The sequence below is a fragment of the Neovison vison genome, chromosome 8 (assembly GCF_020171115.1).
Source record: "Neovison vison isolate M4711 chromosome 8, ASM_NN_V1, whole genome shotgun sequence".
In the NCBI taxonomy this organism is placed as follows: domain Eukaryota; kingdom Metazoa; phylum Chordata; class Mammalia; order Carnivora; family Mustelidae; genus Neogale; species Neogale vison.
Window position 1 is genome coordinate 120,470,555 of NC_058098.1, and position 16,458 is coordinate 120,487,012.

Sequence of the window (16,458 nt, forward strand, 5' to 3'; positions counted from 1 at the left end):
GAGAGGCTGAAAACACTCTGCAAAGCCTTATTTTTAGATAGGCTCCTTCATTTCCCCCCTTCTTCTAAAACAGATGCAGATGAAATGCTTTCTGCATGAACGCACACCGACATTCTGTTCAACTCTTTTCTAAATGCAGTACTACGGTTTAAAACAGTATGCTTTAATTTAAACAAAGTCATCTTTTCTACACAATTTAGCTTGAGAGCGGAAAAGAAACACTACCATGAAAATTACTTATCAATTACTCCACTCTTCTTTTAGAAGGTGTTTTTAAAAGCAACACAGGACCCAAAACATCCAACTATTACTTTATTTATATTACTATGCTTAAGTTACATGGAAAAGACAACCAAGCAGTTCTGCCCCATTTCAGGAAAAGTTTCCAATCAACACCAATTATGTGGTGACAAATAACTAGGAATGGTGACATCTTTGGGTCAAGACTGACAAGGAAGGATGGGCTCTGGGGCTACGGTTCATCTCCAACAAGAATATGGCACAGTGGCCAGCACAAGCCATACTAACACTGAACCTTTAGCGCTGGTCACAAATTCGGATCTCTTCCCTGAAGCTAGCAAATCAGGTGAAATAACTGGGTTTAAAAAAACATTTTTTTAAATGAAGCCCAAATAAGTTTAAAAACCATGCTCTTGACACATTTTCCTTTCAAAATTTACATAAAACACACCTTTTCACTCTAATAGCCCAGATTTTTTTCCCCTCACATAGCCCATCACATAGCTGCAGACAGACTATTCTGCCTCAAGATGTAAACACAGGGAAAAAAAAAAAATTAACGGCATCTGCATAATATTCTCTCTACACACTGATGCTGGATGGAAAACTGAAAATTAAAAAAAAAAAAAAGAAAGAAAAAAAAAGGGAAGAAAGAAAGAAAGAAAGGAAAGTTCCATCTTAGATTCTCACAACCTCTTGTTCCGCAGTTCATGAATCCGACCTGATGCTAAGGTGACAGTGTATGTAAGTAGATTTTTGTTTTCAGTGAAGGAGACCTGGGAAAAGATGGAGTGATCTCTTTTTCTTCAAGAGTTATCAGACGGTACGTGCTCCTCGAAGCCCTCACTCTCTCGTACTAGGGCGCGCTCCAGGATCACACGGCCTTCCTTATAGCGCTGGCTGTCTTCAGTGGCAAACTCGTAGATCCATCCCAGTTTGCTATTGCAGTTCTTGCAGCTCACATCTCGAACCATGTGGCGGCCCGTGAGCATGACCCGGTCTTGGACTTCACTGTACTGCAGGTTAACTACCTAAGAAACACGAGAAGACAAAATTGCCAAGCCCTGTGAGTCATCTGCCAAACAAGTACATGTTCCTTTGGCTGGTGCAGGAAGAGCAACTTCAGAAAAGCAAACCACAGTGGTTACTTTAGTCAAACCTACAAGACCCTTCCCAAGGGCTATTTTTAGAAGTTGCTGGGAAAGGCAGAAATCTGAAAAACTACACTGGCCATCTAATGCGATCCTGCATCACCGTGCCATGTACTAGTCCAAGCCACACTATTCACATATCCTGTAGTTCCACTGCTGTGGCAGTGAAGAGTCCCTCCACCCAGAGCCATAAAATGTTGGTCGGGGTCCAACTGTGAATGTTCACCATTCAGTAAGGAGTCCCGACAAGGCTACAATGAAGAGAACCTAGTAACCTAGTACAAAACAGGCATTCCAGAACAACAACAACAAAAGTTTGCCGAATTTGTTTCTGGAAATACATTTTATAGGCAAACCGACTGGGACACACTAGGCCTACTACACTGTGATACACAATTTTCAAATGGGTTCAAATCATCTGTGAAGAATGTCCAATGACTGTGAACATCCGGCAATCCTCTACGCTTTACTTTTCTGTAAAGGGCCAGATAGTAAATACTTCTGGCATTGAGGGCTATATGATCTTTGTTTTAACTATTTAGCTCTGCTGTTGTAGCACAAAAGCAGCCACAGGCAATACATGAATGACTGAGCATGCTGTGCTTTATTAAACTTCATTTACAACACCAGGCAGCAGGCCTGCCAAAGCATACCAACTCCTAGTCTACATCTAAAGAAAGATCAAGAGATGTACACTAACAATTCTTTGGGAGAAAAGCTTATTTCTAAATGGAACAGAGGGATGTCCACTGGGAAAGTTTAGCTGACCTTTTAAGAGCAGCACCCTGGACTAGTTCTGTCCCCTACCAGAAAAGATTCGGAAATTCAACTCTGCTAGAACACATTAGACTCCAGGAGGCAGAATCACATTGACTAATTTTAAAGCAAGCCAGAAATTACAGAAGCAGACAGACTAGTCATTAATTTGTAAATCAGGAAACACTCTTCCTGTTGGCATGCAATAAGCCACAACATAATCAGGATCACCAGTGAGCATAAATTAGAGCAAGGGAAGTTGGTTAGATGATCTTTTTCACTTGCACTGTCAAACTTGAAAGCTTAACGCACCATCTCCCTATAAGGATAAATCAGTGAGTGACATGGGTATAGGGGCGCTTCTAGCCCTTCTTCCATAGTCTGTGAAGTCACTACTGAATTCTTACACTGAATGTTTCATGAAGCAATGGAGACTGCCCTTCTTACTGTAACTCAGTCTTCAAAACTTAAAAATAATAAAAAAAAAAACAATAAAAAATCACTTTCTAGTAATGCCTTCCTGATGTCCAAAGGACAAGCTAGGGGCACTCTTTTCTGCATGTAGATTATAGACCTCATGCGGACTCTTTCTGGTATCTTTAAGCTCTGAGGGATGTTCTGGTACTGCTGTCAGATATACCCACTGAACTCACTTAGGAAATGAAACTGGTTTTCCCACCAACCTTATTAAAAAGAAACGCTCTGCCAGTGGCGCCTGTGAACCGAGTAGAGATGAGTTCTGAGCGGTTGGTCAGGATTGTGTCGCAGTTTGCACAAGAAAACAGACGGGTACCACCGATATGATCAAGGAAAATTCTGCCCATTTTTATAGCTGAAGTTCTAAAAACCTAGGAGCAAATGGAAAAGAACAAGGATACATTAGGATTAAAAAAAAATTGTTGGTACCTAGTTGGTGGTGGTCACAGAGAACTGTGTGTGTGTGTGTGTGTGTGTGTGTGTGAGAGAGAGAGAGAGAGAGAGAGAGAGAGATCGATCTGCTTTGTAATACTCAGAATGGGAAATAGCTGACTCTGTACTGAAGGATCCAAGGTTCATGCACTGGGCAAATAAACAGGCATACCAAGCTAAGAACTCTTCAGAAGCAGTGAGCCAAGGGAGCAAACATGTTTAGACAAGGCCAGAACAATATCACTTCTCTTTTGGTTGTTATGACAAACATAGGAAGAAAAGTGGAGTATCAGAAACTGAATAATGAGAAAGCACAGGCAGTGATGTGAGAAAAAAGGCTTAGCCAAGTGGTAAGTGTACATTCTGAGCATATGTAATTTGGGAAAAGACTTGTGGAGTATGTGTGGGTGATCACAAGAGTAGAAAATGGAAGTGGCGGGGGGGGTGGGAGGTTGGGGTACCAGGTGGTGGGTATTATAGAGGGCACAGCTTGCATGGAGCACTGGGTGTGGTGAAAAAATAATGAATACTGTTTTTCTGAAAATAAATTGGGAAAAAAAAAAAAAGAAAAAAAGAAGAGTAGAAAACGGGGCAATCAGAAAATGAGAAGAGGGTGGTCTCAGTTAAGAACACAGGGCAGCTCTGGTCGTCAGGCGTGTCAGCAACCACGTAGGGGCGATGGCACGGACATCGGTGAGTCAGAGTCTGCCGGAGCACTGTACTGCATGCTTATTTGAAAATCGTCACAACAATTCTATGAGGTTATCACCCCCCATTTCATCAATTATCCAAGGTTATTAACTGATCAAAGGTCACACAGCTTTCAAATACAGAAGATCATGACTGGAATGCAGTTCACCCACCCTAAAGCCAGAATTCTTCTATTACCCTGGTGTAAGGCTAGGAAAACACGCACAGTAAAGAAGGGAAAGATAAACCATTATTACATAACTTATACTGAAGAAACCACACTGATTCAATAAATCACAGAAGTGCTGAAGCACCGAAACAAGCTTTGAAACTAGATTCTGACAGAAGGATAATCACACTTCATTTATTTTCAAAAGTTAGAGCTAATATGTGCAACTCCTTGAATTCATAGCAATTAATCCCCTTAAACACTATTTTTTAAAGACATAGATATAGTCAAGAATGTACTACAGCTCTCATTAAAAAAAGAATTTATTCCTGGTATAGTTTTCAGCTCCTATGTTTTAAATATTTATATCACCTATCTTTGAAATGGCATGCAGAGCTGATACAGCTGCCACGATGAAAACAAAGCCCACAATCTATGTTTGTAATAAGAATCCACTGTCATTTTAAATTTGGGGAAATTTCATTACAAGTTAAAGAGGAAGTTCCATCATTCCTTTTTATCTGTGAACTTGCTTAGTTATTAGGTAGTCCTAATGTCATCAAAGAAGTCATTATCCCAAAGATTATGACTTCCATTAAACATTTTAATATAGAAATTAATAAGAATGAGAAACAAATGCTAAATACAATTAAAATGTGTGGCTAGTGAAAGGAAAACCGCTCATTCACAAACATGTCAATGAATAAACCCGGGGGGAAAACAAGACTTAAGAAATAGTATTTAGCTTTTTTATTACATTTCTGCAAAATGACAACAGAACAGTTACTATTATTTCACAGCCTTTAAAAGGATAGCACTGCTTTTTTCAGATGCTTAAGAACACAGTATTTGTTACATAAGGATCAGAGGTTGCAAATTTTAGGCCTACGGGGTAAACTCATTTGGTGGCATAAGGATACAAGAGTGCATGTTTCATTTGGCCCACCCAGTCTTTTATTAATAAATAACACCTGGGCCACCATTAAACACGAGAGATTTCATTGAAGAGCCTGCTGTTGTTGTTATTATTATTATTATTAACAATGGCGAGATCTGGCCCACAGGGCACGTGTTCTCCTGTGGCAACAAAGACTGGAGGTGAGTGGTAGCTGCCACTCCCCCAAGGTCATTGGGTCTGCCCAATCACACTTTGCGTCACATAATTACTTCCCCTGCTAAGACATCTGGGTTTAGGACTTCATCTAAGCACAGCACAGAACTACTTGTGAGCAGGTGATCTGGGTCATGTTTTTTTACGGCTGCTCAACTACAGAAAAGTAATCAACAGCAAGGTTTTATAGCCTCACCTCTTAAGACAGAGTCCTCAGACTTTGTAGCTCTCTGAAAACCAGTATTGTGCAGCTATTAGTCTCCTGCTTGGGCTTCTGGGACACATTACTTTAAAGCCAATTTTCCTTCAAACTTTGTTTTTAAAGATTTTATTTATTTATTTGACAGAGAAATGACAAGCAGGTGGAGAGAGGGGGAAGCAGGCTCCCTGCTGAGCAGAGAGGCCATTGGGGGGCTTGATCCCAGGACCCTGAGATCATGACCTCAGCCGAAGGCAGAGGCTTAACCCTCTGAGCCACCCAGGCGCCCCTTCCTTCAAACTTTTAAATATAATATTCATATTGTAAATTCTTTCAAACATAATGCAGTAGTAACTAGATGTTTTTGAATTGGCCATGGCAGGCTGCTGTGGAAAATGTACTGGACTTCAAAATGAACTTTCCCTGTATCCTCTGCCTACATAACTCTATCTTTGACTCAAAATTACCATGTAACTGTGACCATTTGCTGCTGGGTACAGGCAAGTTCTTTATTCTTTATTCCTAAATGTGGTAAAGAGATTTAATATGCTTTCTCTTCCTTGCCTCAAATTCAGTCTATTTTTTATTTTTACCCAAGTATTTTTACTGGATTCAATTACATGATTCATTACCAAGACCAAAAATATCTGTGCAGAATCATTATTCCTAGTTGTGATTTCCATTTATAGAGTACTATATATGAATATAAAACTGTAAAGTTAGTTATTTGCCAAAAAAGATAGGCTAGAATACCATGAAATTTAGCAAAAGCAAGCAAAACAGCCCTTTTTGTCAAAGGTCTGGTCCTAAAGAAGTAGAAAAACCTCTACAGGGTCATCAGCTTCTAGGTGTTAAGCCTTAGTTTTGCAGGGCTAGAAACTCAACTTATTGACTCACACTATCCAAATTCTCAAGAGGCTGATAATCAATCTCCTTAATATTTAAGGATTAAAGTCATTAAAAAACCAAGACATAGTGCCTGAATCAGGGTCCTTTTTACCTGGAGGATATACTGGATTCTGATTTGGACTTTTTAATGTCTACACTGTATGGGACACTACTTCACATACCACATTTGATCTTGACAGTTTTTAAAGGTCACCCTACTTTTGCAGAAGAAGAAATCAAGTCTATGTGACTTCCTGACACTGGCCACCCTGGGCCTGAGGGAAACCTTGCTCCAGTTGTTCTTTTCCCCTCTCTTCATTCTCTAGTAGTGACCAGAGGGCTGCCAGATTCACTGTCTTTCTCCCTCAGGTTTACCTTTACCCCTCCTGCCTGCATGCTGATCTCTCCTATATTCCCTTTCTTGGTTGGTGGCCAGTTCGAATGACAAACTCCTAAACCAGTATACCCTGGAAATCTGTCACAGAAACTGCAAAATCAACAAAACTTCCTAAACCACTTTTGGAGGTATTTGTATTTCCTCCCTCCCCATCGGTGTCTTATTTCAAATTCTCATCCCTTCTAGATAAACCTCTTGAGGCGGAGTGTGTATTATTAAATGCAACACACATTCACAGGTACCCCAACATTTGTGCTAAATTTGATAGCACTACAGAAGTAAGGTCAAACGCATGTGCTTTAGCCATCTCTATCTTTTTTTAGAGAAAGGGTGAAAGAGAATGAGTGGAAAGGGGCAGAGAAGAGAGATTCCCAAGCAAGCTCCATGCCTAGCACCGAGATGACTTGGTGCTTGACCTCACCACCCTGAGATCACACCTGAGCCCAAACCGACTGAGCTATCCAGCTGCCCCACCATCTCTAAGAGCTCCTACAGACCATTCTACAAACTTTGAAACTTTTTTCTGACAGAATAGAACATAGCTAATTATTTTAACAAAAAAGTCCCCAGATTCTTATTTTTAGATTTATTTATTTGACACAGAGAGAAAGATATCAAAAGAAGGCAGAGAGGCAGGCAGAGAGAGGGGGGGAAGCAGGATCCCTGCTGAGCAGAGAGCCAGATGCGGGGCTCTATCCTAGGACCCTGAGATCATGACCTGAGCCTAAGGCAGAGGCTTAACCCACCGAGCCTCCCAGGTGCCCCTGGGGATTTTTTTTTTTTTTAAGATTTTTATTCATTTATTTTGAGAGAGAGAGAGAGACAAAGTGAGAGAGAGCATGAGAGGGGAGGTCAGAGGGTGAAGCAGACTCCCCATGGAGCTGGGAGCCCAATGTGGGACTTGATCCCAGGACTCTGGGACCATGACCTGAGCCGAAGGCAGTTGCTTAACCAACTGAGCCACCCAGGTGCCCCCCGCCGGGGGAATTTAAAGAAATAATTTACATACCATAAAATTTAGCAACTGTAAGTATACAACTGATGATCTGTAGATGTGTAAGGTTGTGCCACCACGTTGTATCACCAGAACCCAGCACCAGAATATTTCTATCACCTCCCCCAAATTCCCAAAACCCTCTGCAGTCCCAGGCAACCAGTGATCTATTTTCTATTTTTTGGTTTTTATATCCAAAATATCCCCCCGATACGCTAAGTCCCTTGCTTAGACTTAGAAGAGTTCCAAATCTCTTCAGCCACATATTTTAAAAAGACCTTAAAATTGAGCTGCTTTTATAGATGACTACTATTCTGTGTTGAGTCTAGGGGTACCTTACTGTGTCTCTAAGTAATAAAATACATGCTTTGGTATTTGTTGGTGTCAAAGTTTATGACCAAAGCTATGGCAAAACTCTCATAGCTAAAGCTTTTTTTTTTTTTTTAAAGATTTTATTTATTTATTTGACAGAGAGCAATCACAAGTAGATGGAGAGGCAGGCAGAGAGAGAGAGGGAAGCAGGCTTCCTGCTGAGCAGAGAGCCCGATGCGGGACTCGATCCCAGGACCCTGAGATCATGACCTGAGCCGAAGGCAGCGGCTTAACCCACTGAGCCACCCAGGCGCCCTCATAGCTAAAGCTTTAATATGCTTTCTTTCTTTTTAACATCTCAAGCAAAAAACCAGTAATAACCTTAATTTTAATAAGTACTATTTCCCAGTTAGTTTTATAAATGAGACCTCTTTGGTACTAGCTTTTCTTACTTCCAGGTTACGAAAATCGTTAAAAGCTTGAAATAAGTACCAAATATGGTTGTTCATTAGGAATCTATTATCGGTTTATCTGAAATTAATGGAAATTGAAGATACAAGTTCAAAATATAATTGAAATTCAAAGATAATTTAAAGATCACATTTTAGTAATTATTTCAGTTTCCTTCCCCTTCAACAGTACATTTAGCTACCTAGAATTTTCTCTTTCTATTTTACTAGGAGACCCCGGTGAAAGAATCACATTTTTGAACCTCTATGTTTTTACAGAATTTTAAAAAAATTTACAGAATCTGTAAGAGAAAAAAATTTTTCTTTTTGCTTTGAAAAATCCGTGAAATAAAATGTCTCCAGGAATGTATCAGAGTTGACCCCTGAACAATGTGGGTGGTGGTCATGGGGGTGGTGGTTAGGGATGTTAACTACCCCATACCTTGCAGAGTGGAAAATCTGCATATAACCACGAACTTCTCAAAAACTTAATAGGCTATTGCGGACCCAAAGCCTCACTGACAAACGTTAAGTGTCAAATAACATTTGTATGTTGAATGCATTATATAGTCTTACAATAAACCTAGAACAGAAAACATTAAGAAAACGAGGAAAAAATACATCTATACAGTACTGTATTAAAAAAAAAAATCCACGTGTAAGCAGACTCACAATTTAACCCTCTGTCCAAACTATTTAAAAAATTAGACAATATGGACTATACAATTTCCTGGTTTGAGTCCAAGTCAATAAAACAACTTTCTAAAAATGTCTATTTTTAGTTGAGATTTAAGAGTTTTGTTTTTGTTTTTGTTTTTAAAGCAGTTTTAGGTTCACAGCAAAAAAACCCTCAAGACTTCTCTCTTTAAGAAATCTACGAAAGGCAGGTTTTATATGGATATTAAGTGTTTGGTTCCTTTGGGTAAATACCAAGGAGTACAATTACTGGATCACAAGCTATGTTTACTTTTTTAAGAAACCACTACGTCTTCCAAACTGGCTGTACCACTTTACATTCTCACCAGTAAGGAATGAAAGTTCCTGTTATTCTATACATCCTCTTCAGCATTTGGTTTTGTCAGTGTTCAGTATGTTGGCCATTTCAATTGGTCTGTGTATCGTGGTATGCCACTGTTGTTTTTATTTGCATTTCCCTATTGGCATATATTATGGAACATCTTTTCATATACTATTTATTCATTTTTAAAATCAGGTTGTTTTCTTTTTGTTGAGTTTTTTTTTTTTTTTTAAGATTCTTATTTATTTGACAGAGAGATCACAAGTAGGCAGAGAAGCAGGCTGGAGAGAGGGGGAAGCAGGCTCCATGCTGAGCAGATAGCCCCATGTAGGGCTCGATTCCAGGACCCTGAGATCATGACCTGAGGTGAAGGCTGAGGCTTAAACCACTGAGCCACCCAGGTGCCCCACTGTTGAGTTTTTATTAAGAGTTCTTTGTATATACTGGATAAAACCTTTATCCAATGTCTTTGCAAATCTTTTCTCCCAGCTTGTGGCTTATCTTCTTGCTCTCTTGACGTATTTGCACATAAGTTTTTAATTTTAATAAAGTCTAACTTATCAACTATTTCTTAACATGACTCATGCTTTTGGCATTATATTCAGAAAGTCACTGCCATACACAATGCCATCTAGATTTTCTTCTATCTTCTAGGAGATAATTTTGCATTTTACATGTAGGTCAGTGTAATTTTGAGTTAATTTTTGTGAATGAGGTATAAGGTCTGTGTCTTGATTTTTTTCCCCTCATGTAGAGATCCAGTTGTTTTAGTACTGGCTTACTGAAAATACTATCTTTGCTCCACTGTATTGCCTTTGCCCCTGTCAAGTATCAGCTCATGATATTTATGTGGATCTGTTTCTGGGCTTTTCTGTTCCATTGATCTATCTGTCTATTCTCTGGTCAATACCATACTGTCTTGATTACCGTACCTTTACATTAAGTCTTAAAGTCAGGTAGTGTCAGTCTTCTGACTATTCTTCTTCAGTATGGTATAGGCTATTCTTTCACCTCTATAGGAACTTCAGAATCAGTTTGTTGATATTCACAAAGTAACTTGTTGGGATTCTGACTTGGATTCAGTGCAATACCAAGTTAGGCAGAACTGATTATCTTGAAAACAGTGAGTCTTCCTATCCATGAACATGTGTCTCTCCATTTATTTCATTCTTGATTGCATTCATCAGAGTTTTAAATTTTTCCTCATTTAGATCTTATAACATTTTGTTAGATTTATACCTAGGTATTCCAGCTTTTGGGATGCTAAATGCTATTGTTTTTCATTTCAAATTCTACTTGTTCATAAGTAATATATATGCATATATATACACATTACCACACACATACACACATAGAATCAATGACAAATACAGTATCCTGTTCTTTCTTTGGTTCACTGCTACATCCTTTCCTTAAAAGCAGGGGTCAGCCAACTAAGGCCTGTGGGTAAAATTTAGCTCACCATCTGTTTTTGTATGGCCCACAAAGAATGTTTTTATGCTTTTAATGGTAGGGAAAAAAAAAAATCAAAAGATTATTCTGTGATATGTGACAACTACATGAAATTCAAATTTCAGTGTCCATAAATAAAGTTTTATTGGGACACAGCCACACCCATCTGTTTATATTGGACAGTTCTCTCACTGCCATAAAGTCTGAATAGTTGTGGCTGAAATCTTATGGCTTGTAAAATTCACAATATTCACTATTTGGCTCCTGATAAAGTATGCTGACCCCTGTTAAAAATGCTTACAGATGGCAAAAGGGCTTTTCATTTAGAAAGCAGTCTTTCTCAGTAAAAACATAAACTTAGTTTGCACTCAGATTTAAGGATCAACAGGAGTACTGGGCAGGATCAATCTAATCCTGCTCCTTTTCTTCACAGATTTTCCTAGCTAAAATACTTTAACTTTTTATAATTAGATCAGCTCTAAGAAGATTACAAAATTAAGCAATATGTACCACTTAGCTGCTCCCTCCTTCTCTCCCCATCCTCAGGATCTAAACAGTGTGGCCCAGATATTTGATTTCTGGAATCAGACAGCCTGGGTTTAAATCTCAGCTCTGCCCCTTAAAAGCTGTGCGAACACTGGATAAGGTATCTTCTGCTTCTTCATCTTTCAAATGGAGATACCAGTATCCATCTCTGAGTTGTGAGAATTCAATGCAGATAATACATTACGAGAATAGGCACAACACAGATGTTAAAGGTAGATGCAGTAAAACTAGATTTCCTTCATCCACATTCCTCACCCCAACTTCCCCATTCTATTAAAGAGGAAGAAAACAAAACAGAAAAAATATGAAACAAACAATTTACCAGCTTCACCTCCTGTTAATTACTGCAAAGTTAAGTGAAGAGGTGACAGAAATTACAAGCAGAAGGCAAGTTAGAAAACTTTCTGAAGCATCTCAAATTCTCATTGTCAAGATTCCCTGTAATTAATAATCCAGTTGGGATCCAACCCTGGAAGGTAGATTTGGCCAAAGAAAGCATAACAATGCCCAGCCCTAAAAATACCAGGGAGAATAGTAGGTATTGATTAGCATCTCTAAGGATCCACTGATGAGAAAAACACCCATTCACAGACTTTTCCTCTGTAAAGTAATTATTTCCTCAGGGCATTTCCATGCCACAGAAGAGACAATACTGGGACTCTACCTATTGCTGGACAAATAAGTGGGGGTTTTTCCAATGCCAGAAGGTGGTTGGCAAATGCAACCTACAAAGACTCTCCCCAGCAGGGAACTCCATGTGCAGAGGCCTAGTGCAGGAAGAGTTCAAGAAATGTGCCCTTCCAGAGGAGATTGTGTTTTGTGATGGTTCTTGTAAAATGAAAACATGCTGAAGCATGTTTATCTGTTTTTCAGTTTCTCCCCTCTCCAAGACAAAAGAAGGAACAAAACCTAAAGACTTTTAATAGTGCTGGCTTGATTACTATAATTAACATTTAATGCTATTGTTCTCTCATCAACTATTTTCATAGGGACCTGTGAATCTTAGTAGATTCACATAGGGACTAAATCTTAGTAGAATTTCTAAATTCTACTCAAAACCTGCAAGGGAGAAAATAAATTGAGTTCAATCCCTAAAACCAATTTACCAATTTTTGTACAAAATATTTACCAAGTCAAGGTTTCAGTGACAAGAGAAAGCTGTTTTCCTCTTGTTAATTCTCTTTCAGTAACTGACCAAGTTTCCTTTGCTGGGTCAAATGATGTTGTGGTTATGGAATCAGGTCTTCAATGGGCAGTAACCTAGATTTTTGTTTTTGTCCTTCGAATAATGCCTTTGTTGTTGTTGTTGAATGTTTTCCAGGTTTACTATATTTCTAGAATACTTACTGTTTAGTCATCACTAGAAAATAAGAGTAGTCCTGTAACTCAGTGAGTCAGGTAAACAATCTGAGTTGGTAACCTCTCCCAAACACCCCATTGGCAAGACAAATTGGAGATCTCTCAATTGTTGTGATGCAATACCATGAGTCAAAAAAGCCTTATTGGGTGGACTGGAGTATAAATTAACTGTCTGGTTTCCTGATTCAGGTGTCAAGTAGCAAATTCACATCATACCTAAGGCTCAGTTTCACAGGATTACCAGAGAAACAGATGATTTATACAGCCACTTAGGCTCTATAAAACCTAAAATGGTATTTTGGGCACAAATGCACTTAGAACTATCTTCACATCTCATGAATATATTCAGAACTAGCTTTTACATCTCATAAACATATTTAGGACTATGTTACCACCATGTTGGGGGGGTAGTGCCTTAATTTAATTTAATATCTTTTTAGACCTAATTTTGGGTTTATTTTCCTTCCCTTTTAATTGTTTCTAAATCTTTTTCTCTCTCCTGCCACTTAAGTAGAGCAAAGGGCAAATAAAAGGGCAAAGTCCTTGATGATCCAACCATATATTATTTTTAGAGGCCACATGTATGTTACTAACCTTTTTAGAAAAAGCAGTCTTCTAAAAATCCAATTTCCTTAGTTCCCCTGTATAGAATTAAATAATTTACTTTAACACATTTTATCATCTCCCTCTCCCATGGATAAGATGGTTGCTAGAGATAAACTTAAGAAGAAAGTCAACCAGTAGGCCTATAGTGGACACTGAGATGGGTGAAGGTATGATAAAGTTAGGTATCAGTCCTTTCCAAGGAGGTGCGCTTTACCTGGTGTTCTAGTACATACCCAGAAAAATAATGGGGTAAGTGGAAAAATACATTGTGTACCAAATTCCACAAGCTCCACCTTCTCACTATTTGTAAATGCTCCATCCAGGCCTGTTTTATGTTCTAGGTCTGTCTGCCCAAAAGCCACCCAAAGACTCACCCATTTTCTAGGTCTAACCAGTACCAATCCACCTAAGAATGATTCCCACCTCACTCTTACCCATTTTTTTTCCTACTGCCCCATTTTTAAACTCCTGTGACACTCACTTCATAGTTTCCTAACACTGAAGTTGGTGCTGTTACTCAATTTCATTTGTCTATGACTTTTTACTAAGCTATGGGCTTGTAGAGAAAAGTTCTTGGTAACTTCCTTCTTATCTAACAGTACAAATATGCAACCAAGTTTTAGAAAAAGAATCAACCGAAACACAGGAGATCTGGCAGAAATATTTACCCTGGGAACACTTCGTGTATTTTGGTTCGTCCGTGTTGGAACGCTGCTGCAACACTGTACACGCGGCCACGCAAAGTGAGCTAAGATCCTATTACCCCCAGGGATTTCACCAGCAAGTCTAGTTTCCCAAAAACACAAGGTTAGCTAGCCTGAGGTTACTTCAGGTTTTCCATCTGTCAAGGAGACCTGGAATAAAAATCCTCACATTACCGACATGGCTCTGTAAACAGAAAAAGTTTAAAAATAAATGAGCTGTACACCTTCCCAGACTCTCCCTTGAAGGGGGGATTAATAGGGGTCAGGATTAAACCGATCTTTCGGTAGCAGTTCCGTTTTCCAACGCCCACTGTTCATAATACTCATTGTCTTACCTAGCTACCTCGAAGGAGGGTAGAATAAAGGGGCTCGGAGAGCACGCCCACCCTCCCACCCGTCGGGCGCGGCCCGGCGCGACCCGCACCCGCCCAGACCCTGCCGGCCGCCGGCGGCCCCAGCTGGCCCCAGCTGATTGCAGGCACGTGACGCCGCGGGCCAATCGGGAGGGGCCCGGCGGAGCGCGCCGCGGCCTCCTCCCGCACCACAAACACCGGCCGGAAACAGCTGAGCGGGCGGCGACGCGGGGTCCGGTTCTGGCCGCCGCGGCCCGGGGACGCCCGTCTGACAGTCGCACCCCGCCCTCCGCCAGGCCAGTGAGGCCCCACGCTCGCTTCTGGGGCCCGCCTGCGAGCTGCACGGCAAGGTGGCAGACATTCCCCCGGCAGGGCAGACACAAAGCCAAGGCGGTCCCCGGCCCCTGACTAGTGCCTGGCGGCCAGGACGGTGGCCCTCTTCAAAGAGGGGCCACGCCGCGGCGTAATCACGGCCCTAAGGCTCGGAGCCGAGTTCGGACTTCACTCCGGGGCTGCCGAGGAGCAGGCCTCGGGGACGACTGCGGTGGCGCGGAACCCCGGCGCGCCCCCGACACTGCGGCGGGGACGCGGCCCGTGGGGGCGGGGCAGTCGTGGGGGCGGGGGTGGGGGATAGCCGGCCAAACTGACCGCGGAAGGGCCTCCCAAGCGGCGCCGGGGGTACTGGCCGGGCGGGAGGCTGCGGCGGGAGGGCGCCGCCGCCGAGCTGAGGGGTCGCGGCTGTTGCGGTCGCTCCGGTCGCCCCGGTTGCGCGGCGGAGGCGGGCCGACGGCGGCCGCCGCCTGGGCCTCACAAAGAGGAAACAGTCCAGCCCGTCAGCCCGCAGCCCCGGCACTGGGACCCGCCCAGAGGGGTCAAGGGCGACGGCGCTGGGCCCCCGGGGGGAGCCTAGTGAGGAAGAGGCACTTCCTGCCAGGGTCCCCCCGCCCCGGGCCGATCCCGAAGTATTTCGAAGCCGTCGGCCCGGAGGGCTCCTCATCCCCCGTCGGGCTCCTAGTCCAGCCCCCCTCCCACCGCACTCACCCCGAGCGGCTGTGAGATCCGCGGCCGCAAGCGGCTCCTCGCTCCTCAGCTGGGATGAAGCCCCTCGGCCACCCGAGTCTCCAGGTTTAGTCAGGCCCTGGCCTTGGCCCCGCCTCTCCCTGGTTGGGCCTCAACGTCAATCACTCGGCATAGCTCCACCCCTCGAGCAGTCGGCTCTCCCGGTTGGCCCAGAACGCCCTTCATTCCTAGGCCCCGCCCTCATGCCCGGCATCCTGCCCCTTCCGCTAGGCCCCGCCCCTTCTCTGGTTCACCCTCCCCCACTCCCTCACCCCTCCGCGTCTCTGCCCACCCCTCCCAGAAGCCGCGGACCCAGGGCGAGCTCCCGCAGCTCGCTCCGCCCCTGACTCAACTCCTCGTACTTGTACAGCCAATCAGAGAGGCTAACTCTGCCCCTTCTCCGGAGGCGGCCAATGTGGAGAGACTTCGGATCCACCTCCTTCCCAGCTGAGAGCACACAACACAGCATCCACGTGAGTCAGCTTCTTAAAGGAGAAGGCTCAGCCTTTCTAATTGCGGCAGCTGTAAGACATCGCGCGTCATCAGCGTCACCAGGTGGTGGCTAAGGCCTACCTTTTTGAGACCCAGTGATGACAAATGAAAACAACAGGCTGTTTTTCTAAGGCAAAGCAGGTGCCTTGATAGTTAACACCTTACCGTGTCGTTAATTTCTTCGAGATTGCTTACTTTTGTCATGCCTTAAAAAAGGCCACCTTTTATTGACAAACCCCAAACCCTTTGAATCTCGGTGTATAGAAGATCCGGAAGAACATGGGAAAAGACATTTTTCAAGTGTGCCCGACTGAATTTACAACTCGAGTTTTCTTTTGGTAGTGGAAATGATTATCAAGAGGATGAGAAAATTCCACATACAGATTTCTACCTCTGAAAGTCCGATATTTGTTGAAGAAGGTAGCTGTTCCCCCTAACCCTCATCAACGCCTAAGATAGGTTTTGCGTCTCATCTTATTTGAGTTTCCCAGGTAATTACATTAATGATCTTTGCCAGAGTTTCGGGATGAAGCGTATTTGATTCTCAGTATTTCTCAGGCAAAAAATAAATAAAATAAACACTAACTTTTGAGGTTCATCTGCA

At 42.3% G+C, this 16,458-nt stretch overlaps 1 protein-coding gene across 3 annotated transcripts; it reads right to left on the minus strand.

Moving 5' to 3' along the window:
- Positions 1–299: 299 nt before the first annotated feature.
- Positions 300–15,503, minus strand: YPEL5 (yippee like 5). Of its 3 annotated transcripts, XM_044261832.1 has the most exons (5): positions 15,345–15,503; positions 13,915–14,100; positions 13,235–13,281; positions 2,831–2,995; positions 300–1,271 (listed from the first exon to the last, which is right to left on the minus strand). In XM_044261832.1, the coding sequence occupies exons 4-5, from the start codon at positions 2,969–2,971 to the stop codon at positions 1,047–1,049; spliced, it is 366 nt and encodes a 121-aa protein (XP_044117767.1). In that variant the 5' UTR covers positions 2,972–2,995; positions 13,235–13,281; positions 13,915–14,100; positions 15,345–15,503; the 3' UTR covers positions 300–1,046. The 3 variants fall into 3 exon arrangements, with proteins under 3 accessions (XP_044117767.1, XP_044117766.1, XP_044117765.1); XM_044261831.1 differs by lacking the exon at positions 13,235–13,281 and having other exon boundaries at positions 15,345–15,502; XM_044261830.1 differs by lacking the exons at positions 13,235–13,281; positions 13,915–14,100 and having other exon boundaries at positions 15,345–15,500.
- Positions 15,504–16,458: the final 955 nt, after the last annotated feature.

Excerpts from the sequence above, each read along its gene's own strand:
- YPEL5 (XM_044261832.1), bottom strand. The coding sequence starts at position 2,971 with ATGGGCAGAATTTTCCTTGATCATATCGGTGGTACCCGTCTGTTTTCT. Across the intron at positions 1,272-2,830 it reads GAGCGTTTCTTTTTAATAAG|GTAGTTAACCTGCAGTACAG; the intron begins GTTGGTGGGAAA and ends CGTGTTTCTTAG.